We start from the raw sequence: 27139 nt of genomic DNA on the forward strand, positions 1-27139 counted from the left end.
TGTTCTCATTAAGTAATTTGTCCAAGTGCCACTCTGTTACTTCCTAGGATTGGATCACTTTGCTTCTTATGAGGATCAAGAAGATTATTGTTTCTTAGGTGCAAGACGATTATGCTGATACTTCCTAGGATCAGGAAGATGATTCTGCTACTTCCTAGGGTCAGGAAGATCACTCTGCTACTTCCTAGGGTCAGGAAGATCACTCTGCTACTTCCTAGGGTCAGAAAGATGATTCTGCTACTTCCTAGGGTTAGAAAGATGATTCTGCTACTTCCTAGGGTCAGGAAGATGACTCTGCTACTTCCTAGAGTCAGGAAGATCACTCTGCTACGTCCTAGGATCAGGAAGATCACTCTGCTACGTCCTAGGATCAGGAAGATCATTCTGCTACTTCCTAGGATCAGGAAGATGATTCTGCTACTTCCTAGGGTCAGGAAGATCACTCTGCTACTTCATAGGGTCAGGAAGATGACTCTGCTACTTCCTATGATCAGGAAGATGACTCTGCTACTTCCTATGATCAGGAAGATGACTCTGCTACTTCTTAGGGTCAGGAAGATTTCTCTGCTACTTCCTAGGATCAGGAAGATTACTCTGCTACTTCCTAGGATCAGGAAGATCACTCTGCTACTTCCTAGGATCAGGAAGATGATTCTGCTACTTCCTAGGGTCAGGAAGATCACTCTACTACTTCCTAGGATCAGGAAGATGACTCTACTACTTCCTAGGATCAGGAAGATGATTCTGCTACTTCCTAGGATCAAGAAGATCACTCTGCTACTTCCAGGAATTGTAAAGATACCTATACTACTTCCTAGGATCAGAAAGATCACTCTGTTACTTCCTATGATTGGGAAGATCACTATATTATCTCCTAAGAGGAAGATCTCTATGCTACTTCCAAGGACCAAGAAACTCACTGCTACATTCTAGGATCAAGATGATCACTCTGCTATTTCCTAGAATTAGGAAGCACTCTTACTTCCTAGGATCAAGACAATCATTCTTCTACTTCCTAGGAGCAGGAGGATCACTCTGTTTAATTCCTAGGGTCAGAATGATTACTCTATTACTTCCTACGATCAAGAAGATCACTCTGTTTAATTACTAAGATCAGGAAGATCACTCTTTTACTTTGTAGAATCAGGGTGATTATTCTGTTAGGTCCTAGGATCATGACAATAACTTTGCTACTTCAGAAAGATCACTATGTTACTTCCTAGGTTCAGGGACATCACTGCTTCCTCCTAAGATCAGGAAGAACCTTTTGCTTCTACTTCCTAGGATCTGTTAGATCACTCTGTTACTTCCTAGGATCAGGAAGATCATTCTTCTACTTCCTAGGACCAAGAAGATCACTCTGTTTAATTCCTAGGATCTCCTAGGGTCAGAATGATTACTCTGTTACTTCCTAGGATCTGGAAGATCACTATTTTACTTCGTAGAATCAGGGTGATTATTCTGTTAGGTCCTAGGATCATGACAATCACTTTTCTACTTCAGAAAGATCACTTTTGTTATTTCCTAGGTTCAGGAACATCACTGCTTCCACCTAAGATTAGTAGGATCCTTTTACTTCTACTTCCTAGGATCTGTTAGATCACTCTGTTACTTCCTAGGATCAGACAGATCACTCTCTTGCCTCCTAGGATTGGGACAATCACTCTGTTACTTCCTTAGATCAAGAAAATGACTCATTTACTTCCCAGGATCAGGAAGATCACTCTTCTACTTCCTAAGATCAGGAAGATTACAATGCTACTTCCTAGTATAGCAACCCGGTCAATGCACCGCTCACCATGATGACAATGTTTTTTGGATTACTGCACAGATCTGGCAGAAATACACAAAACGTACCTAGAAAGAATACACAGGACTCTTATATTTAGATAATATTTGCTTATCCTGGAGTTCAGCTTTAACTACTTCAATGACACGCTTTTGGCAATGACTAGGTAAGTATAAGGCCATCCTGTTCCAATTATTGGCGCTAAAACAAGCCGCTTCCTGCGGAGAACAAGCAGTGATGGGTTCTTGGCACCGAAATGGATTCAAGGAAAGAGGAACTGCACAAACTGTATATGGAAAGTAATGAGTATCCTAAGTATGGGATGTGCTAAACAAGAGCAGTGACGTGATATGGAAATAGACACAATTACAGAATGACATGTGGCGACATTTGATCAAGTGGTTTGAGCTTGTTATATTGTGTGCTTTTCTAATGGGTGTCTTTTGTACAATGCAACAGCGTCTATAATGTATCACCTTGCCTGTGACTTCCACTGGTGTATCACTCGTTAAAGTGAAATCTAATCACCTTAATCCCAGAATGTCTGTCATGGCTCCCTCTCTATACCCTAAAGAAAACCTTCTGGCTTCTGCAGCTGGCTTATATACTGTATATAAGGAAAATGTCATATTCCACATAAATCAGTCATGACGTGGTCAGTTGTGATGCAAGCATTGATTGGCTTGTATTCCTCTTGCAATATTTTAAACAGACATGAGCGATCCGTTTCACTACGAATCGAAATTCGCATAAAACTTTCATATTTGGAGAGTATGTTTCTCTGAATCACAACAGTAACTAATTTCAATGAATCTGAAATAAATTATAACAAAAACAACTAATTCATTTGTATTCATTCGTTTCATTCCTTTGCAACTTCAGAGTGTTTTGTAAGTTCAAAAATATGTGTCACACTCTGTATTGTTACGATTGGTCAAAGTTTCAAAACATCAAAGTTGCAAGCAAGTCGTGGAAATGACATAAGAACATAATGAATGAATCCAAATCTTTCAAAATAACTTGAATAAATAAATATGAATCAGAACATCAAATATGTGAAATTAATTTGAATATACAAAACAAATTCCAAAAACCAATCCTTCTCAGATAACATGCAGCCAGGGGGTATTACAATTATGTGGTTGGGCCATGGTTTTGCTGCCCAACCCCCACCTAAAAGAAGACATGCAGCCACTCAAGACTGTACATAAGCCAAGGCCGCGAGCCTTTGCTTCACAGCTGCAGCAAAAATAAAACCCCTAGTTGCATTTGGCAGTACCACCACTAAACCAGACCTATTAAAGTTAATTGGACCCGCTGCAACTGTGTGCAATGCACGCATTTACAGCACAGTGCTATGACCTGTTAGGATTGAAACCAGCATAAGGGGGAAAAGTTCCACTGACCGCCAGCACAAAGGGTCAAAGTTCCACTGACCGCCAGCACAAAGGGGCAAAGTTCCACTGACCACCAGCACAAAGGGGCAAAGTTCCACTGACCACCAGCACAAGGGGGCAAAGTTCCACTGACCACCAGCACAAAGGGGCAAAGTTCCACTGACCACCAGCACAAGGGGACAAAGTTCCACTGACCACCAGCACAAGGGGGAAAAGTTCCACTGACCAGCAGCTCAAGGGGCAAAGTTCCACTGACCGCTAGCACAAGGGAGCAAAGTTCCACTGACCGCCAGCACAAGGTGGCAAAGTTCCACTGACCGCCAGCACAAGGGGGCAAAGTTCCACTGACCGCCAGCACAAGGGGGCAAAGTTCCACTGACCGCCAGCACAAGGGGGCAAAGTTCCACTGACCGCCAGCACAAGGGGGCAAAGTTCCACTGACCGCCAGCACAAGGGGGCAAAGTTCCACTGACCACCAGCACAAGGGGGCAAAGTTCCACTGACCACCAGCACAAGGGGGCAAAGTTCCACTGACCACCAGCACAAGGGGGCAAAGTTCCACTGATCACCAGCACAAAGGGACAAAGTTCCATTGACCACCAGCACAAGGGGGAAAAGTTCCACTGACCAGCAGCTCAAGGGGCATAGTTCCACTGACCACTAGCACAAGGGGGCTAAGTTTCACTGACCGCCAGCACAAGGGGGAAAAGTTCCACTGACCGCCAGCACAAGGGGGCAAAGTTCCACTGACCACCAGCACAAAGGGGAAAAGTTCCACTGAACACCAGCACAAAGGGGCAAATTTCCACTGACCACCAGCACAAGGAGGCAAAGTTCCACTGACCACCAGCACAAGGGGGCAAAGTTCCACTGACCACCAGCACAAGGGGGCAAAGTTCCACTGATCACCAGCACAAAGGGACAAAGTTCCACTGACCACCAGCACAAGGGGGAAAAGTTCCACTGACCAGCAGCTCAAGGGGCATAGTTCCACTGACCACTAGCACAAGGGGGCTAAGTTTCACTGACCGCCAGCACAAGGGGGAAAAGTTCCACTGACCGCCAGCACAAGGGGGCAAAGTTCCACTGACCACCAGCACAAAGGGGAAAAGTTCCACTGAACACCAGCACAAAGGGGCAAATTTCCACTGACCACCAGCACAAGGAGGCAAAGTTCCACTGACCACCAGCACAAGGGGGAAAAGTTCCACTGACCGCCAGCACAAGGGGGCAAAGTTCCACTGACCGCCAGCACAAAGAGGCAAAGTTCCACTGACCACCAGCACAAGGGGGCAAAGTTCCACTGACCACCAGCACAAGGGGGCAAAGTTCCACTGATCACCAGCACAAAGGGACAAAGTTCCACTGACCACCAGCACAAGGGGGAAAAGTTCCACTGACCAGCAGCTCAAGGGGCATAGTTCCACTGACCACTAGCACAAGGGGGCTAAGTTTCACTGACCGCCAGCACAAGGGGGAAAAGTTCCACTGACCGCCAGCACAAGGGGGCAAAGTTCCACTGACCACCAGCACAAAGGGGAAAAGTTCCCCTGAACACCAGCACAAAGGGGCAAATTTCCACTGACCACCAGCACAAGGAGGCAAAGTTCCACTGACCACCAGCACAAGGGGGAAAAGTTCCACTGACCGCCAGCACAAGGGGGCAAAGTTCCACTGACCGCCAGCACAAAGGGGCAAAGTTCCACTGACCACCAGCACAAAGAGGCAAAGTTCCACTGACCACCAGCACAAAGGGACAAAGTTCCACTGATTACCATTACAAGAGAACAAAGTTCCACTATTTATCAAAGTATCTGTGGGGAAAAAAAGAAGCTTGTGTTTTGCCCAGAGCAAATACAATTCTCCCATCCATCCTCTATGGCAGGTTATGAAATGACATAAAATCTGGCTGATTGATGTAGGCAAGAGACGAGTATGATAAGTTACTACGAGCAAAGCAGACAGTTCTTTTTAGGCACAGAGTTTAAGATTTTTCAAGCTAAAATCTTGTGTTAATAAAAACTAATATATTAAAACTCACAGCAAGTCCAGCATATATATCCTTGGCAGCACACTAACCGGCCATGCGAAAGCTCAGACAACTCGCGGCTAATGAGTTGTGGCACATGTTGTCATCGACTGGCACCGCTACTCCTTTCTGAACATGTGCGTGGCCCCTATGTGCGCTGTCATCCAATGCTTGGCTGCTGGGGCAACTTGGCTCGTGTGCCAACAGAGAGGGTTCTGCATGTCCGCTGCGGCACACGTGCCATAGGTTCGCCACCACTGCTCTAGAACAATAGTCCAGGTAATATATTCAAATACAAACAAATTCACTATGGAGGGGTAGATTTCTAACAAAAGGTGTTCGAAGAATTGCTAGAGAGAGGCAGCAATCAGAGCAATGCCAGGACTGTAGCAATGTGTGTTATACTGCGTAAGGGGTCAGAGGTCCTGCACCAGGAAATGACCAGGCTCCAGTAACATTATCCAACAATAATACTGCATTCCTCCACATTCCCTTCATGTGCAGACAACTAGAAAAGGGGGGGTAGAAAGGACTCCTGCTTGAACACAAGGCCAACTTTGTATCCATCATCACTCTACATTAACCCTTCATGTCCAGCCTATAGGTTACATATACTTGTCAGTTGGGGAGGTCAGTATATGTCTCGCCCCACTGTGCAATTACATACTATCTGACGTGTAATAGACAGACAGAGACTCCTAAAGACAGAATACACATACAATTCCTAGATTGTAAGCTCCAAGGAGCAGGGCCCTTGAACCTCTCGTGTATCGCATTGTATTGTTATTGTACTGTCTCATGTATTGTCTCCCATTGTAATGTACAGCGCTGAGCGAACTGTTGGCGCTTTATAAATACTGTATAATAATGATAATAACTAGAAAAGCTACAATTTCTGGGGAAATTGTGTGAAGTGTTCTTGCCTCCACCAGTAGTCTACAACTGGAGTGGTGTCACTCTGCTGCCTGCTCACACACCTGGTTTCCTATGGCAACTCACTCTACAGCAAGGGCAGAGAAGAGCGGTTAAAAACAAACTGCTCCAACTTGCTCACTTCACTGGCGGTTGCCATCTTCAAACGGTTGTAGTTTAACAATTAAAATTCCTACACCGAAGAGCTTTATATTGTGAGAATCACAAGACCCAGACCTACATTTTGATGCATAGTATGTCTCTGAAATATTAAAAATGAAAGCACAGTCGCAGTTTAGAAATTGCCCTTCAAATTTGAGGTGGCTAGAGTGGAGTTTCAATGAATGTCAGTGGGCGGCGTGAGTTGCAAACAAATGGTCATATTGTGAAAACTATCAGGACTATGGCTTAGCTGTGGACAATTTTAGTGGCAGCAGGGATAGCTGAACGTTTTGATATAAGATTTGTGTAGGTGGGCTTGAAAATGAGGGAGTGATGGCAGTTTAGAAATCATGTCCTGATTTTTCAGCTCACACTCTAGCTTTTGTCAGCTCCCTAGTTTTGAACATTCCGCCATTCATTCCTATGGGACGAATTTCACCACAAAAACGCCGATATTTCGTGAACCATTCGGCGAAACGTTCCACAAAGTAATAACACACCAATCGGGAACAATCCGCACGTTTCAGTATATTACTGTCTATGTAGTGTAAAAACTGTGAGAGGAGTTAGGGTGGTAAATTTGGCTATAATAATAAGAATATATATGTGAGATAACAGTAAGTGGTCGCCATGCAAGAACACTTAATAATCCTTTATGACATCACATCTATCAAAAAATGTACAGCCAGTTAGATTATATAGAAGTAGCTGGAAGAACTCTTGGGGAAACCAGTGAAAGAGTAGAAACTGACTTATAAAGAGAAATGAGATGGGTGGTGCTTTTCTTATACCAGACAAGATTATTTAAAAGTTCTGTCCTTTTATGGAGCTAGAAACTACATGTAGTACTTTGTCCCATGTTTCTAAGTGCTTTCTAATTCTAGTTATGGGGTCCAACCTGCCCACCTCTCCACCTGCCATGGCTGATCTGACAACAGCTATGATGGAGACAGCTGATTCATAGCTGTAGCTTGTCTGAATTGTAAGCACTTTCCCAGAACAAGCAACAGCAAGAGGAATGCAAATGCTGACATGTCCTCCCTCCCTCTGCACTCCCGTTGCCATTGCTTATCTTAAAGTGCTCACAGCCAAGACAAGCTAAAGCTATGACATAGCCGTCTCCTTTATAGCTGTTGTCAGAATGACCATGGCAGGAGGGGAGGGAGAGCAGGTCAGACTCATAACTACTATGGGCAGCACAGTGGCTAAATGGTTAGCACTTCCGCCTGGCAGTACTAGGGTCGGTTCAAATCCCAGCCACGGCACCTCCTGCCTGGAGTTTGCATGTTCTCCCTGTGCCTGCGTGGGTTTCCTCTGGGTACTCCGGTTTCCTCCCACAATCCAAAGACATGCTGGTAGGTTAATTGGATCCTGTCTAATTTGTCCCTAGTATGTGTATGTATGAATGTAAGTTAGGGACTTTAGACTGTACGCCCCTTGAGGGTTAGGAACTGATGTGAATGTGCAATATATATATGTAAAGCGCTGCGTAAATTGACGACGCTATATAAGTACCTGAAATAAATAATAATACTGTAGGTTTATAAAACACTTGGGACAAAATACTACTTGTACTTTGTCCTATAGGGGACAGAACTGTAATAAAAATTATAATAGTAGATCATCTTTAAAGCAATGATGGTCATCTCATATTGGCCTCAAGTGGGCCCTGATGTGGCCAATGGGCAACACATAACATTCAGCTAATGTGATTCTACTAAAAGAGTCTCCAAACAGCAGGTGTCGGGGACCTGGGACATGCTTCAGATAACACTCATAGAGTAGAGACCAACTACAAGATCCTAAATAAAGGAACAAAATTGACATCAAAGAAAAAGTAATTAATGTGAAAGAAATTAACCAAAGCAGATGAATACTGGAAGACATTCTAAAAAATCATTTGCTCTTTTTTTTTTGTAAGCACCTAGGTGCAGGGGCGGACTGACAACTCATGGGGCCCCCGGGCAATAGGGGATCATGGGTCCCCCTGTGTCCTTGCCCAAACTCAAAAAAGCCTATGAAAAAGGTACTAGGGGCATCTCTTGGGGCCCCCTACTGACCCCGGGCCCTCGGGCAGTGCCCAAGTTTCCAAATGGTCAGTCCGCCTCTGCCTAGGTGAGAATAACACTACCCAGCTGCTGTTTTTGAGGTCTTTGATAGCTGCTCATTAGGTGCCAAAAGGCTAGATGTTCCCACTGGGATGCAAGTTGGGTGCCAAACATTAAAATGAAAAATAAAGAAGTGCGAGCAGAAGAACTTCACGCTCTTGTAGAACTACTGCAACCAGAAAAATCTTCTGCATCCGACACTTCCAGGAGTGTCAGATGCTTGGGTTCCCTGCTGTGTACTATGGCTCCCCCCTGCTGGCCCCTGTGTCACTACAGGTTGGTGATGTAGCTACTTTAAAGCTGAACTCCAAAAGAATTGTAAATATTACCCTTGCAGTAGCCACTTCCTCTTCCCCACTGCAATGGTTGAATGCTCATTTTTTGCATAGAGTACTAGTATAAAGCACATTACTTGCATTACATCATATCCCTTGCTCCCGCAGGCTCTTTCTTCCATGTGGCAGGTCCTCTGAAGGCTCTTGTCTAGAGAACTTCAGTCGGTGGTTGCAGCTGTGATGTCATCATGTACAATGTAAGACCAATGGTTCACCCACAACCCAAAGCATCTGTGGCCCCCACATCTGGGGAGATAAGAGGTGAGTGCTGGCTTCTGGGGGAGCAAGGGATAAGGTCCTTTTTCCTGAAACCCTAGGCAAAAACGAGCATTGCAGTGCAGTGGAAGCCCCACTACAAGGAGTGATTTTTCATTTTCCGAGTTCAGCTTGAAAAAAGTACAGTTAGGTCCATATATATTTGGACACAGGCACAATTTTCATACTTCTTTCTCAGTATGCCACCAGAATAAATGAAAACTAACAATCCAAATTAATTTAAAGTGCAGACTTTCAGCTTTAATTCAAGGGGTTGAACATAAATATCAAGTACAAATTTTAGGAACTGCAACCATTTTTATACACTGCCCCTCCATATAATCATAAATAAAATGTTCCTTTTTAATCATTTTTAATATTTTGTTGAGAATCCTTTACTGGCAATGACTGACTGAAGTCTGGGACCCATGGACATTACCAAATACTGGGTTTCCTACTTTCTGATGCTTTGCCAGTCTCTAACTGAAGCTGTCTTCAGTTGTTCTTTGTTTGTGGGTCCTTCTGCCTTTAGTTTTCCCTTCAGCAAATAAAATGCATGCTCAATTGGGTTGAGATCAGGTGATTGACTAATTGCAGAATATTCTGCTTCTTTTTCCTTCAAAAGCTCCTGGTTTGCTTTTTCAGTGTGTTTTGGATCATTGTCCATCTGTACTGTGAAGCATTTCTAAGTCCAACTGGGGGTATATAAACACCACACTGAGAGCTCATATATTGCTTGTGCAGCCATGGTGACACATTGTTTAATCAGACCTGGTAAGTTATATACCCTTTTAAATTATTTTTTGCAACTTTTTGCTCTACGAATAGCCTTGTATGCCTCTGCCTGGACAATACCATCTGTGTATGTTATAGGTTTATAACACCAAAAGGTTTTCCATTTTTGGGATTTGGATGCCAAGTCATCACTTACCCATATTAAGTGTCTCCTGCCACTTATGCACCATTAGTAAGTGCTCCTATCCTTCCTACCATCACCGATTTTTTTTGTATTATTCCTACATGCGCATTATCCATGCGCTTCTGGTGAGTGCGCACTTCTGCTACTTTGATTTCAGTCACAATTCCATTGGGATAACTGCTTCATAGGAAACTACAGCTGGTGCCAACTGTTGAACTCTATTGATTTACATATTTTTACAGGTACTTTCTACTTCATTATCTATTGAGCGCTGCACTTTATTATACCTATTTACATTTTATTATTTATTCACAAAGTACTACCTAGACTAATACTGGGGATCAGATATCCCACTTGGTCGCCCTTTGGCCGCATTGGAGGGACCCCTCCAAGAGACAAATAGAGCGACAGTTGTTCTCCTCTGTCCTTTTCCTTCTTCACTCCTGGTATGAGAGGATTGTAGAGTCATTGGCATTAGTCACCAGACTAATGATTTTAATCTTGGCAGTTTTCTCACATCTTCTGCCCCCACCTGGGGCTATGTAAGTGCAAAATGATTCTTTATGAGACTGTAATTACACTGTTTGTTTTTGCTAGACCTATGTATAGATTTGATACATAATGATATGTTTATTATAGGTGTCATGCTTTTGGAGCACTTTTGAAGAAGAGATTATGATTGGTCTTGAAACGCGTCAAGTGCAAATACATGCATGACTCATTTTCCTTCATCTACTGTAAAACCATGTTCGGTGAAAGCACCATATTTTGTAACTTTATGCCTTTTTCAATACTGTATAAGTAAAACATGTTTTTTTTAAACTATTATTCTTTATAACATTTTTGGTTTAATTTGTGTCTTAAAAGTCCCATAGCTAGGAGGGTTTTTCCACTGTAATCTTATAGGGATGATGGCATTTCTTGTATCACTCCCATTTCTCTTTTCAATCTGTACTGTGAAGCGCCATTCAATCAACTTTGCTGCATTTGGCTGAATCTGGGCTGACAGTATATCTCTAAACACTGCAGAATTCATCCGGCTGCTTTTGTCACATCACCAATAAACACCAATGATCCGGTGCCACTGGAAGCCATGCATGCCCATGTCATCACACTGCCTCCACTATATTTTACAGATGACGTTGTGTGCTTTGGATCATGAGCTGTTCCATGTCTTATCCACAGTTTTTCTTCCCGTCACTCTGGTACAGATTAATCTTACTTTCATCCATCCAAAGAATGCTTTTCCAGAACTGGTCTGGCTTTTTTAGATGTTTTTTGGCAAAGTCTAATATGGCTTTTCTATTCTTCAGGCTTATGAATGGTTTGCACCTTGTGGTGAACCCTCTGTATTTGCTCTCGTGAAGTCTTCTCTTGATTGTATACTTTGACAATGATACACCCTTCTCCTGGAGAGTGTCCTTCACTTGTCTGGATGTTGTGAATGGGTTTTTCTTTACCATAGAGGATTCTGTGATCACCCACCACTGTTGTCTTCCATGGACATACATGCCTTTTTATGCTGCTGAGCTCACCAGTGCATTCTTCTTTCCTCAGAATGTACCAAACTGTTGATTTGGCCACTCCTAATGTTGCTGCTATCTCTCTGATGGATTTGTTTTTGAAGCCTTACAGTGGGCTGTTTCAGTTGCATGGACAGCAATTGGATTGTGCAATTACTTTTGGTCCCTTGAAAAAGGGGGATGGCTACTCTTAAGAGCTGTAATTCCTAAACACTTCCTTCAATTTGGAAGTACATACCATCAAATTAAACCTGAGAGTATGCACTTTCAGCCCATATCCATTATAGAACTATAGCATGAATATGTTTTGGTAAATACCTGAAAAAAACTTAAATTGTGTCTGTGTTCAAATATATATGGACCTAACTGTATATCCACCAAAAACCTGTAACCGTTTTTATTACCTACTTCTGTCTTATAACATATGATGCCCTTCCAGAATTGGAAGACCATGCTGTAGCCATCATTCGGTTATAGCACGGTCAGCAAGTGATTAAACATTCATCTGCTATGTTTAAGTCAGCGTTTTTCAACCACTGTGCCGCGGCACACTAGTGTGCCGTGAGATATTGTCTGGTGTGCCGTGGGAAAAATTGCAATTTCATCCGTAACATGTGGCCTCGGCTCACAAATAGACCAATCATTAGAACAGCAATGGGCAAACTACGGCCCGCGGGCCGTATACGGCCCGGCGGACCTTTTAATCCGGCCCGCGGAGCGTGATACTGTCAGGATGATCTGTCCCCCTCGACGTATCTGCGCATGTGCCGGAGATCGCCGATCGGCTGCTAATGCCTGAAACTGGCACATGCGCAGATACGTCGAGGGGGACAGATCCTCATAGGAGACAGATTTTCATGCTACACCGGAACGGCGAGAGGAACGCGTGGAGCAAAGGTAAGTGAATTGACACAGGGGGGGCTTGGGGACTTAATATGGGGGATGAATTAATATGGGGGATGAATTACTATGGGGGATGAATTACTATGGGGGAGGAATTACTATGGGGGAGGAATTACTATGGGGGAGGAATTACTATATGGGGGATGAATTACTATGGGGGATGAATTACTATGGGGGATGAATTACTATGGGGGATGAATTACTATATGGGGGATTAATTACTATAGGGGGGATGAATTACTATGGGGGATGAATTACTATATGGGGGATGAATTACTATATGGGGGATGAATTACTATATGGGGGATGAATTACTATAGGGGGGATGGATTACTATATGGGGGATGAATTGCTATATGGGGGATGAATTACTATGGGGGATGAATTACTATATGGGGGATTAATTACTATATGGGGGATGAATTACTATGGGGGATGAATTACTATAGGGGGGATGAATTACTATGGGGGATGAATTACTATATGGGGGATGAATTACTATGGGGGATGAATTACTATATGGGGGATGAATTACTATGGGGGATGAATTACTATGGGGGATGAATTACTATATGGGGGATGAATTACTATATGGGGGATGAATTACTATGGGGGATGAATTACTATATGGGGGATTATTACTATGCTTACTATGGGGGAATATTACTATACTTACTATGGATGACACATACACATCATTCATCTACTCTTGGTCCGGCCCCCGGGTCCAATATATGAACCCATTGCGGCCCTCAAGTCAAAAAGTTTTTCAATACATTTTTTAAACATTTTCTAATGGTGGTGTGCCTCGTGATTTTTTTCATGAAAAAAGTGTGCCTTTGCACAAAAAAGGTTGAAAAACACTGGTTTAGGTCATCATAGACATCAGAAAGTAGATGGTAATGCCAAGCACTGAACATTCAGCCAAACAATCCAAAGAAAATTTGTACGAAAATTCTTAGTGCATTCGATGGCTTAACAAATGTTGATCAAACATACTTTTATTATTTGATTTTGGAACTAATGGACTTTCTCGCACCACATACAGTGCTAGAAATTTGTTGGTTCCAGAAAAAAAAATTCCATCCTCTTTAGAATTTTTTCATACTTACGGTCGAAAATTTATGTCAATTTGACCCCACTAATGATTAGAAAAATGAGCAAATGTTCTTTGAAAGAAAATTAAAAAAAAAATTATATTAGTGTATAGCCAGCTTTACTGTCTGTGCTGTCCCAGCATCTCTGCCCCTCTCTTCACCTCCATGCTTAACCTTTTATGAAGCTGCCGGTGGGGAGGAGTGAAGCGGACTACTATTGAGGAGCCTTTTTTAAAACTGGAATCATGAAACAACTTTTATGGCGTACGTAGTGTATTTGGCACTAGGGGCTGCTCTATATGATCAAATAATTTTCAATAATATTAATGGTCACTGGAGAAGATTAGACTTCACTGTAGAAGTGCCCCCTTAGAAGTGCTCCCATAGGCCTTGTTCTCATGTACACTGCCAGCAGTCCCATAGATGACAATTGGGACACATGACTGCTGTGTCCTAATATATGACATCCAAGTGGGTGTGTGTCCCCAAACTCACCCTTGGTGTGTTCAGATTCAATCACCTGCACCCACATGGATGTCACATTGTAACACAGTGGCTGTGTCTGTTTGGCTGCATTTCACCATAGACATCTATGGGACTGCCAGTACAGGGATGAATCCAACACCTGTACCCATGCCAGCAAAACATAGTACTGCACGGGGCACACAAGTATTTACCTGTGTGAACGAGACCTTAGATTAGTGGAAAATATAGAAGACCCCCCTTAGTTTGATGGTCAGTGGGAGAAGGCCTCTTTACACTGGTGGCCAGTGGGCAAAATGTCCCCTGCACTGGTGATCAGTAGTTACTTACCTGTGCCACAATAATTTCTTACTGAGCAAGAAACCCTTCTAAACCACTGTAGGAACCGTGGTTCCAGGGCCCTCTAGTTGAGGGACTCAACTGCTATTGAGAATAACTCGAGTTACAACCACATCCACGATGGTGGCATCCAGAAGTAGTCTTAGAGATATTTGGTTGTCTACACAAGGGGGGTTGTTACATGTAAATAACATTAAATTCATACATAGGGAAAATTTTAGTTGAAATAGTTGAGATGAATGGTCTGGAGATGGAGGTCTCATTAATGCCTAAAAGAGATAGAAAAGGTTATGACCAGCCAGTCTGTAGGTTTCTTACTCTGACTGCATTATGTGGTTGCCAGTGTTAGTTAATTATCTGTATAAGTCTTTGCTGTCTGTTAATAATTTCTAGGTTACGCCATGGCTATACATTGTTCTTCTGTGTGATATTACCACAGACACCTGACATTAAGAGTGGTCAGTCTGATTTATTATTTATGAACCTTTGAGTTATAGTTACTCGTCAGCATGTATGACAGCCAAATGCAGATGATAAACACACTAAACTTCCACTAACATATCATTAGAGGAAGGGTGGCCCACAAACTCTAGGAATTTGTTATTCAGTGGACAGAAACAATTCAGTACTGTCTGTGATACTTTTTTAACATAAAATTTTGAGGACAAGCCTTCGGGGTATGTTCCCTTCTTCAAGGTCCAAGCAGTACTATTACAAATCACAAAGTTTAAGCAGAATGTTAGAAGGGATGAAAAAAAAAAAAAAAAAGGCTACAGAAAAGATACAGCAAATGCGAGGGGGGAGGGGGGGGATACTACACTCACACAGAGGGAGTCAAGCTTCAGCTAATAGTCATAAAACTATCGGATAATGATTGAGGAATCCCATGTCCAAGTTAAGGCCGTTATCTCTTGTGTTATCTCTTGTGTCTCTTGTGTCTTGTATTCAGTGGAATAAGGCATTCAAAACTGAGAATCGAATACACGAGAATTGTGTCTTAAAGGGAGAGTCCGCTTTAAATTATTTCCAAGAAAACTGTCTCACTCATGCAACAAAATGAGAGGTAGAGTCCCCTCCTATGTGTAATATACTGTACATAAGATCAAGAATGTACTAATCTAATAATTGTCACCTAATTGATATCCAAAGTGGAAATGGAAAGTGGATCTACCACGAATGAGTACCAACAGTATTCAGTATCTAACCACCAGAGGCAGCACCAACAGTTTTTGCACAGAGCAGCCCCAGTCCTCTTTTTGGTTCCCCCGCCAGCACTCTGGGCTTCTCCTCCCTTTCAAGTGCCCCTATAGCACACCACATGCTCTCGGGGCACTTGTGCATGCTCACTCCTTAACCCTGCTCTGTGTGTCCATAGGAAACACAGAACGGGGCTCGGCACTGCCCTCACTCCCTCCTTACTGGCTGTGATTGACAGCAGCACGAGCTATTGGCTCATGCTGATGTCTCTAAGCCAATGAGGAAGCAGAGATCCAGGACAGCAGCCACTTCCATGCACATCACTGGATGGGGATTGGGCTTGGGTCAGTATTGGGGGAGGGAGCTGCATACTGAAGATGTTTTACCTTACTGCATAGAATGCATGAAGGTAACAAAAATCCTTTAGCCTTTACAACTACTTTAACTATTTTTATCCTGCAGTTACTGAGGTTATTCCAATGCACTTACTTGAATCTTTCAAAAGTAGACCACCACTGTTAAATATATTAAAGGAGTACCACGGTCACATTTTTCACATTATTTATTAATAAAAAGCATTAATCACTGACTCAAAATGCTGTATTAGTATTTTTATTTCTTACTTTGAAAATATGTGACTATCCTCAGTCCATCCCTGTAGCTGCAGCTGCTGTTTTTTTTTTTCGTTTTGTTTTTAGTTTTTGGCTCTTCATAACAGCCAGGGGTAGGTGATACATCAGATTCCAACTGGTTGCAAAAGTGAAAGAGCACATCAACAGGAACCCTTTGGATGTGCATGATGCAGGAAGAGAGATGGCCATTGGATGGTGTAGACTTTAGCTATGCAGTCTGTCTATCAATTGCTTGATTAAATTCTCAGACCTGCGTCTGGACCAGTAATCAAGTAACTGATCAGCAAAACACAACTAAAGTTTGCACCATCTAATAACCAGTAGGGAGGAACATGCTCCTCTAAAGGGATGTTGGGTTTGTGTTCCTATAGTTGAGTTCATCACTCATCATCGCTTACACTCTCTGTTTTCAGCGCATTTCCACATATTGAGAAAGCAGAATGAATTGGAGACAGAGGCATAAAGCAAATGAAAGCAGATGTAGATCTCTGGAATGATTCTAAGGTATTTATGATGATAAAATGCACAAAGAAACACAATGAAACAATTGAGAATTGAAACTTGAAGCATATATGTTTTTTTTTTACTTTAGGTACACTTCAGTAACAGTTGTATATAATATAGTATTGGGCTGCTTACCTGGGCCACTGGCAGTATGACACTTCCTCTTTTCTCTGTGGCAGAACATACTTCATTCTAGGCCAGAACACACAATTCACAGTCATTAATTTCTTAGTGGATTATACATTATATTCAAATGTTCAAGTAATATACTTGTCTGTGTGCGCAGATGTGCTGAAGGTCTCTGCCTGTTCTTGGAGGCTGGGGAGAGACGTTCAGTACTTCTGTGCACATGTGGAATTAAGTGCAACGTCATTCTCGCCTAGGCGAGTAGGGGAAGAGTAAAAAAAAAAGTGTCAAAGGCACTTTAAAAAAAAAAAAAAAATGTTATCTAATTGTGAAATAGGGAAGGCGCTTGCCCCATGTTCAAACAATTTGTTTTTGGAGGGTTAAGGTCTGCTTTAATGTAGTCCTGAACTCAAAAAGTGAAGATTTGCTGTTTTACAAGGAACAACTAGAAATAATAACAGCCTGAGCAATCTATCTTTTGACTTCAATTACTACTGAAAAATAGCAGTACACTTTCAGTGTCTATGCTCACTTGTGATTTACCTGTCTCTTTGCTGGAGAGAAAGCTGCAGTGGAAGGATCTGCCTGTTTTTGCTTCATCCATGTAGCAGTACATTTCCTGTGCCCCTAGACACACCTATGCCTCAAGCCGCATAGCTGTATATCTGCAGGAAAAGTTCCCCTGAGGCAGCAGCTAGTCTCACTGTTCTCTGTGCTGGGGAGGAAGATGAACCTGAGGACCTGCAGTGGAAGGATCTCCTTGCTTTTGCTTCATTCGAGTTCATCTGAGGCACCGCTGCCTCTGACTGCTAGTCTTAGGCTTCATTTAGACGTGAGGTTGGGGGGGTGTCAAATAATGCATGTCGGAGACCTATTTTTGCTGCCTGCCACTGCCCCCCTTAAAGAGGAGCTCCTGTCATTTTTGTGTTTATTAAAAGTCAGCAGCTACAAGAACTTTAGCTGCTGACTTTTAATAAACACACACTCTTGTGTCCCAGGATCCCGCGATGTGCTCACCCAAGCCATCTCTTCTCTCCCTGCTACCGGCATCTCAACTGTGGGTACTCGACTGTGACAGCTTGTGACTTCACAGCTGGGTGCCCACTGTGCATGCATTAGTCACGCTGCGCCTCCTGAATGACCCGTCAGTCTTCTGGGACCTGAGAAGTGTCCCAGAAGACTGTGGGGGGAAGGAAGGGGGCTGAACTGAGCTGGAAGTGGGAGCAGGTACCTGTCAAAACCATCTACCTGCTCCCCCCCAAAAAAAATTGCATGCCAAATGTGGCAGGGAGGAGTGAAGAAAAACCTAAAGCAGAACGTCCTCTTTTGGGTGGAGCTCTGCTTTAAGCTGTAATAGATAGCGGATGGGGGTGTTTATGTGCCACAGTTGTGATGCTGCGCTTTGTGCTTGGAGCAAGGTTCACTTGACATGTAGTGATCAGCGGGCAAACAAGCCCACAGAATACTACACACTCAAGCAAATAGGGAAGTGCCGCAAAAGACTCATATACATGCGGTTGTGGTGTGTTTGTCAGCAAAAATGGAGTTAAAACATGCAGTGAGGAAGTGTCACATCACTTCCTCACCACCTGTCAGTAACCTCTGAAGCATAATCCGAACACAGATCAGGAAAGGGGGATTTAGGCACACGTTTAAATCTACCCTTACTACAGTAGACTTGGTGATGCCACTACTGTGCTGCTCACTGATTCTCCTTGCTGAAGAAGAAGCTGAACCTGAGGACGTGCAGTGGAAGGATTTCCCTGCTTCTGCTTCATCCATTCTGTGGATCTGTGCTTCCTACACTGTTCCTCCCTCAGACACCTGATCACCAGTGTGAAGAAGCAGAGCTCTGTGGCTACTCATATACTTCCATACAGAGACACAGTGCTGTGCACTGATTCTATTAGAAGATATTTGGCTCAGAATTTAGGTCTGGCACTCCTTTCAGACTTTTCACAGTGCAGAACAAGGCAAGATAAGGCAGTAAGAGGGTAAATCTCAGCTCTGGGGAACCTTCAGGCAATACTGATGACTAGTCCTTTGTCATCTGCTTGCATTTTTTGGGCGCAGATTCCACAATGTTGGTCCTTTTTTAATAATTTTTGGGGCCATTTTTTATCTGAGACTTTCACATTTCCATGTAATGCCACCTCCCACACCTATCTTACACCATCAGTATAATGGGCAGCCTCACTGGCCACAAGGTAAGTGCGAGAGGTAGAAGGGACAGGCCACCCTCTCAGCACTGTACAGTATGTTGACAGAACAGTATGCATTCACTTATGGGCGCATTCACATGGGAGGATTAAAAATACTCAACTTGGCTGAAGTTGGAAGAGAAATCCAACTAATAAAAAGCGTGTATCAGCATGTAAAGTGCCTGCCTTTATGTAACCTTATGTATAGCATTTAGAATCATAGGAATTATTTTTTTAACAACTAAATCAGATGTACACATGCGCATGTACGTGCGTTTACATGCGTACAGGGGTAAAATACTCCAAAATACTCATCTCCAAACACAGGATTTGGGCATTTATTTATGTTGCTGAAAGCTGTTCTATATTATGGAATGAAATACTGCTATGTGCATGAACACATGTTGCCCGCACTGGAAAATGCAACCGTATTGCGAACCAAGGTTCCCGTGCGGGCTGCGTTTTCAGAAGAAGTGCAGGGACTTCTCTGCGTGTCACGGTACATGGGAGTCCATTCAAATGGATGGGCTCTCGTGCCCGTGCAAAACGCGTCCTGCACGGGCGCATGTATATGAACCGGGGTTAACACTTTTGGCCATTTTTGTAGGGGGGGAAGAGCGGGTGCCACTTTTTGGTTGGATTGCCTAAGCTATTCCACCAGAGGTTTAACCCCCTACCAGCAACGTCATGGGACAGGTCACAGGTCCCAGGCCCTGGAAGGCTGTGGGACCATCCAAACAGGGCAGCATGGCTTATGCATGTGCAGTGGAAAGCTGTCTATGAAGCTGCAAGGAGCCACAGCACACTAAGCGCCAGGGACCTGAAGACCAGGGAAGAACTGGCCCGGGTGAGAATGGTGTTGGATCCTTGTACAGGTAAGTGTCCTTTTATTAAAAGTCAGCAGCTACAGTATTTGAAGCTGCTGACTTTTAATTTTTCTTCAAACAGGCTGAAGATCCACTTTACTGTAAATTTCTCTGCTCATTTGTTTTTCCAAAATGTCCGCTTTCTAGTATAGCTGTATAGACCTGCATGAAAATAAACCATGCCTCTAAATGTGTCTGTTCACCTTCTATATTTATCATAGTATCCACCCTGTATATTTTTGCACATTTAATTCCTTGTGTTGTTTGTTCCAGTGAAGCTGTTCATTCTGATTATTATTTTTCCAAAAGTCTGCTGTGTTGTTACTGAGGATGTAAAAAAAAGGGACTTGTACAGGAAAAATCAAGTTTTTGGTGTTGTAGGACTACAGGTTGTATCATGTAATGGTGGAATCAGGGTGTTATCTAGTGGGTGACTGTCTATGAATTGCCTAAAGATGGTAATGCCATCAGAGATATAATGGCTTCCAAAAGTACTTTAGAAATTCCATGAACATGTTACGGCTTATTTGAGTTTTTAGCAATTGGGTTTACATGTACCTTAAAGCATGTTGACCAGCCATTCTCAAACTTTTTAACATGGGTGAACCCCTAAAAATTACTTTCCAGTCTCAGGGAACCCTTGCTAATAAATATTATAATTATATATATATATATATGTGTATATATATATATATATGTATACATCTCATGGTACATAAGCATGATGGTCAATGGGAAGAATGCTCCTTACATTTGTGGTTAGTGGTAAAGCCCCCCAACAGATAGCTATTAGCTAATCAGATCATCTGTGTTAATGGTTACATATCTAAGAGGAAAAAATTGCTCTTTGCTCAAGGAACCCTCAGCAACCTCTGGAGAAACCCTAGGGTTCCATGGAACCCTGGAGGACAAAGGCTGATTTAGACCTCTGGGTTTTAGTAATGTTTCCTGGATAGTTTCTGCAGTCCACCCGATTATCTTATTGGTTGTGTGAAGTTGCTCTAAAATGAAGCTGCATATTAAAGGAGTATAATGCATGTTTCGATGCACAGTCCATACCTGCACCGTCACCCTACAGGCATGCGGCATGTACATTTCAGGAATGACACCCGGTAGAATGTTGTTATTTATATTATCTCAGGGTTACATTATTCTGGGAAGTCAGCCAGGGCATAGAATCCCATGCAGAGGAATGTGTCTCCAATTATTTCCCTACTAATTCTTGAAGAGGCATAGGGAGGCCATGCTCTCACAGTGATTGCTGTTACTGGAACGCTGTGTGTGGCAGCAGCTGGAGGAATCTGCAGAGAAACAGATGTGTGATATCCCAGCACAGCCTCACCCCTGTGTCCAGGACACACAACAAGCTGGAGTGAAGTCACACGACATAGAAGAGCTTCAGCCATTTTGCTTCTGAGTGGTGAAAACTGGGGAAGCCATATAGGGTACTTTGGTGGACTTATCAGGAACATCTATATCAAGGTATCGTTCTCAGCAAACCACAACAAGGAAAGCTTAGAAACCTCTCTCATATCCCTTCTACATGTTATAAAGTCATATAATCCTGTTTGAGGTGTTAGTACGACAAAACAGGCAGTCATCCATTGCAGAGGATAAAATTCAATTAACTCCAGCTAGAACTTTACTTGCAAAGGTCACTGTGCGCTTAGGGCCTGTATTGATGGGTGACACCGTGAATCTGTATCCATAATTTTATTTGCTCAGTCTCTTTGGAGAGAGAGGTGTTTTCATATCAATCTCCTCAACTGATGTCCAGTAGGCTACTGCCTTCCTGTTCTTCTATACCTTACAGAGCCAGCAAACCCTTACATAAAACAATACATCCACCTGCTCCCCTTTCGGACACTTTTTATGTGCTTCCAAATCTGGTGACGACCTGGAGGCCAGGGACTACAAATACTCTACGGAAGCCTTTCATAACCTTTTATACCCTTGGTGGTCAATGGTAAGAGTTACTTTTACATTTGTAGTTAGTTTTAAGAAAGCCCCCCTTACCATAGTGGTCAGAATGCCACCCTTACAGATAGTGAAGAGATTATTTGTGGTGTTGGCCCATAACTATGCAGGCACTATCAAATGGGAGGTCAATCAGCCACAGCTCAAGGAATATTAGCAACCTCTGGAGGAAACTTAGGGTTCCACAAAACCCTGGTTGACAATGTCTAGTCTACAGTCAGGGATGCTCAAAACACACAAAACAAATGGGAGGTCAATCAGCCAACGCTCAAGGAACCCATAGCAATCTATGGAGGAACCCTAGGGTTCCTAGGAAGCCCTGGGTGAGAATGGCTAATCTAAAGTGTCTATGAGTAAATGTTTGGGAAACACAAGACTAACAACCTCTGGAAGGACCATAGGGTTCTAGAGATCACTGGTTGAAAAAAGCTGGCCTACAGTCAGGTGATCCCAAAACACATGGGAGGTCAATCACCTATAGCTCAAAGAACCCTTAGAAACATCGAGTGGAACCCTAGGGTTCCACAAAACCCTGGTTGGAAATGTGTGGTCTACGGTCGGGGATGCTCAAAACATCCAAAACAATTAGGAGGTCAATAAGCCACAGCTGAAGGAACCACAAGCAACCTCTGGAGGAATGGTCGACAGTCAGGGAAGGCCAAAACTCCCATAGCTGTCAAAACTTGCAGAGGTGGCCTGTCTCCTATTTATGGGGGTTTTAGAATGCAAATTCAGCCAAGGGAATAATCCATAAGCTCTACACCACCTAGATATCCAACCTCCAACCTACATTGAACTGCATACTGAATAATGTTCTTTAGTTTAGCCTTGAAGAAGGAGTAGAACTTAAAATGCCTTGGCTGTTTTATACAGTTACCAATAAATTCAAGATTGCTTAGCAATCAAAATTTAGAATTTATTCATTGCAGAGCTTCTCACCCAATATTACAGGCATCACACTTTTTAATGGGCTAGCTGCTCCAGAAGGCCAGAAGGAGTTGACCACAACGAACCTTCCCCTACACCATTTACCTACCAGAAATGTCCAGGGTTCTCTTACACCAACGTCTTGGGGTAAAAATAAATAATAAATAAATATACACATATTGTATATAAAAATTGTTTTCCTTTTTGATCTATACAAATGGATTGTATGTTTTCACAATGGATATGGTGTGATGTCATGCTTCCATTTTAGATACAAACAGTGCAGTTTACTGACACGTTTCAGAATACACATTGTGGCGTGTATGTTCTTGAGTACTAGGAATACATATCGGCTGTAGACCCCCAAGCTGGCCTCAGACAGAGCAGTTCTTGGTGAGAGCAGAGGCTGGCTCCCGTTCAGTGTTTGTGCAGACATTACATCACACAGCAGTATGTATCCTGCAGCTGTATCACATTGCACTGGAAAACGCAACTGTACACAGAGCACAAGGCTGCCCCCTTCACACAAGGACCATACCTGGCCTGCGTTCTGTTTACTTTAATGGGGGGGGGAGCATTCATTTATATGCAGAGGGGGCAGCCGCTTTATGGGGTTTAACAAACAGGTTGCTGGAACTGGTGAGACAGGAAGTACCTCATGCCTCGCAAGGTGGAACAAGTACCTAGTGGAAGGAAAGTCAGCACTCCTGCATTCTTGTTCTTGGTCAGTGACTGAAAAGGTATTGAAATCCAAAGGAGAGGTAGGTATGAGGTGCTGGACAAGAATCTCCAAGCAGTAGAAATAGAAGTCCTTAGTTTGGCTCGATTGATTAGGTTCAGACACTCTCCATAAAACGGGGGCCCCTTCCAAAAGGCAGGGGTCACATGAATTGAGTCATCTATGTATAAATGAGCCAGAAGGAACACCATACAAATGCTTCATAGACTCAAAATTAGTCTTAGTCAATGCATTTCGGGTGCCAAAATGATCCCCCTTCATCAGGAGATTGCTACACTGCTTTCCAACTTCCAAGAGGCTTCCACAGGTATAGCATATGCATACTTAGGGCTCAAGTACACGGGACGATTGGAAAACACTTCTGAGTGATGGAAACTGACTGCTGTAAAACGTAGGTTACAAAACGTCTGTTTAGCCGCGTTTGCATACCACGTTTATGCACGTTTGCATTTAGAAACATTTTTTAAAGATAACATCAGGAGATCTTCCAAAAAGCCCAGAATGCTCTGAAAAACAGTAAAAAATTAACTATTTCAGACATTTTGAGAGAAATAGAGAGAGCAGAAGCAGAGAGAGCAGTATGTGTTGAGATGACCTGTCTTTTCTGGTTGTATTCACTATGGATCCCATCCTGAGCATAATGCAATGCGTTCTACCATTTTTTCCTTAACGCGAAACCTGGAACTGACTGCGCTGGTGTACCGGGAAAATGCTTTGCATGCATTTCTGATGATGAAAAAAGGCTATGGACAGCATCTGGATACGGAAAAGTTAAAAACGTTTCTAAATGCAAACGCTTATAAACACAGTTAACCGCGTTTACAAGCTTTTGGCGTTTGAAATGCCAGTAAAATCTACTCCTGAATGCAAGTTTGGTGCGTCTCAAAAAAACGACTGTAAACTCAGCTATCTGTAAACGACTATGTGTACGTGGACACATAGGAAAACATTAGGGAGAGTTCAGGGGCTGCTGCAAAAAACGCAGAAAAGCTCCTGAATGTGAGTTTATCAGCTGCAGTATACCTGAGCCCTTACATGGGACCAATGTAACTATACTATAAAATCTATATCTAGAATTTAGCTTTAAAATGATCCGTTTCTTTGCCCATGCAAGACAAAGGTAAAGGTTCACTTACAGTAACTCCCCTGTACCCCAGACACATAAACTTGCCATTCCTCACTTCCATGCTGTTCCTTTTGGCCACCAGGACTGGAAAAAAAAAGCCCAGTGTAAGCTCCAAACTGATTTGCGAAGCAAAGGGCTATGGACCTCTTCCTAACCTCCATGTGATAGCAATGGGCCAATTACAAGGCACCTAGTGAAGTCACATAGGAGAGGGGGAGTAAGCGGCATGCTTGTCCATAAGTGATATTCAAGTCCATGTTTACATGTTTTTTTTTTCGACAGGCTGTTAACAAAGTCAACTCATTTTGGGAGTTTCAGCTCTGCTACCTCCATCAGGACTTAAACCCACAATAGTAAAATCTGGCTGTATATGCAGTTCAGTATCCTTGTTATACTCACTGTGGGACCTAAGGAGTTAATCATCTGCATTGTGTAAAAAGGCTGTTTGATCCTGTCTTCTCTGATCCTCCTTTTCTTCCAGTGTTCCCCTCTTATCGCCTGATCATGTGGAGTCACTCAGCACATGCTCAGTTTGAAGTGTATTGCTACAGAGTTTTTTTTTGGAGGGGGAGGGGGTGTTGCAGGTGATCAGCACAAGGCCAATCAGCACTGTCCAGACAGAGAGTCAGGGATCATGCAACCTCATAGGACAGAGGAGGATGAAAACTCCTCCTACAAGCTTTAATTGGTGCTCTGCTGTACACTGATAGAAGTCATAAGGCTGCAATATACTGCTGATGAGAAAAAGTATTTAGCAGTTATATTTACTAAAATAATTGCATTTCCATGTTGTGTGTACTGTGGGAGACCAGATGTAGTGAATGCAGGGTCCTGGGAGACCAGATATAGTGAATGCAGGGTCCTAGGAGACCAGATATAGTGAATGCAGTTTTCTGGGAGACCAAATATAGTGAATGCAGGGTCCTGGGGAGACCAGATATAGTGAATGCGGAGTCCTGGGGAGACCAGATATAGTGAATGCAGGGTCCTGGGGAGACCAGATATAGTGAATGCAGGGTCCTGGGGAGACCAGATATAGCGAATGCAGGGTCCGCGGAGACCAGATATAGCGAATGCAGGGTCCGCGGAGACCAGATATAGTGAATGCAGGGTCCTGGGAGTCCAGATATACTGAATGCAGGGTCCACGGAGACCAGATATAGTGAATGCAGGGTCCTGGGAGTCCAGATATACTGAATGCAGGGTCCGGGGTTTAGTAACACTTTAAGAAAATGAAAATATGTATGCAGATTCTGTACTATGTGTATTAGGCTCCATGCACACTGCGCACTTTAATAACGCTGGTAGCAATAGCTGTGTAAAGTCACATCAAAAACACTAGTTTTTCAGCATTTTTTAGCATTTTTGCATTAGCGTTTAGCCATGTTTTGCAGTGTTTTTCCACGGTTGCATTTTTTAGACCAAAAAAAATTTTTGCTCAAAAAAGCGTCCAAAAATGCTGGTTTGCAGCATTTACAGCGTTTCTGCCACGTTAGGACGTTTTTACAGCTGAAAAAAAATATAGAAACCCACTAGTTCTGGGTTTTTTTCCAGCCAAAAAACGCCCCTGCCAAAAAACACTGATTACAGTCTATGTGTGCATGGACACATAGGATAACATGCTGGGGGGTTTACTAGCTGTAGAAAAAACGCCAAAAGCCAAAAACAGCCGCTGTAAAAACGTCCCGTGTGCATGAGGACTTATAGTTGGGTGCTTTGACAATTTTGTGGTTTGCATAGCATCTGCCCGCAGCTCAGCACATCCGTCATTCAGTGTATTTTCTTCAGTGAATACAAGGGGGATGATTTACTAAAACTGGATCGTGCAAAATCTGGTGCAGCTCTGCACAGAAACCAATCAGGCTTTTTTTTTGTCAAAGCTTAGTTGAACAAGCTGAAGTTAGACACTGATTGGCTACCATGCACAGCTGCACCAGATTTTGCACTCTGTAATTTTAGTTAGGCTAGGTTCACACTAACCCGCATGCTGCAGGCTGGTTGCGGGTGCGGCAATCAATGCGATTCCTGCACCTGCAACCACCCGCATTGCATTTCTCTTTCTCTTTTCGAGATGGGTGGGGGGTCCATTCATTCTGGGGGTGAACAAAACCCCCACGCATCTCATCCCACAGTGAGATCGTGGGTGCGGGCACTACACAGAAACCACATGATTAAACAGATCTTGCAGTTTCTGTGCGGATGCGTTTTGGAGTTTTTGCGTTGAAAACTGGCACAGCAGCCCATTCAGATGAATGGGCTGCTGTGTCAGCGCAAACAGGGGCCGCACAGCCTGCATTAGTGTGTACCGTGCCTAAATCCACCACAAGGTGTTTTCTGATTGGACAATGATGAATGCATAATCTTGGACCTGTCCAATCAGAAAATGCCTTGTACGACCAAAAGTGAGTGTGTTTCTGCACGTTTTTCGCATGTTCCCGTGTGTCGTATGTAGGCCAGCCCATTCATTTCCATGGGCTTCCCTAAGCATGAGGAAAACAGAAAAAACCATGACTCTGTTCCAAAAGGCATATCACTAAACCATGTATTTGCAGATGCGCAGGGATGCCATTTAAAATGAATGGCTCAATTGTGT

The 27139-nt window shown here is 43.2% G+C and overlaps 1 protein-coding gene across 1 annotated transcript in view; it reads right to left on the minus strand.

Annotated features, from left to right (window-relative positions):
• ERF (ETS2 repressor factor) overlaps positions 1-27139 on the minus strand; it is a 169305-nt gene that overhangs the window by 101457 nt on the left and 40709 nt on the right. Inside the window, exon 2 of the mRNA XM_089687361.1 lies at positions 16720-16776. Within this exon, the coding sequence (XP_089543487.1) occupies positions 16720-16768 (49 nt within the window). The 5' untranslated portion in view covers positions 16769-16776. The remainder of the gene's footprint in view (positions 1-16719; positions 16777-27139) is intronic.

Source organism: Staurois parvus, unplaced genomic scaffold, assembly GCF_062004578.1.
Source record: "Staurois parvus isolate SC_StPar_1 unplaced genomic scaffold, SC_StPar_1.0 ptg000423l, whole genome shotgun sequence".
NCBI classification, from domain to species: domain Eukaryota; kingdom Metazoa; phylum Chordata; class Amphibia; order Anura; family Ranidae; genus Staurois; species Staurois parvus.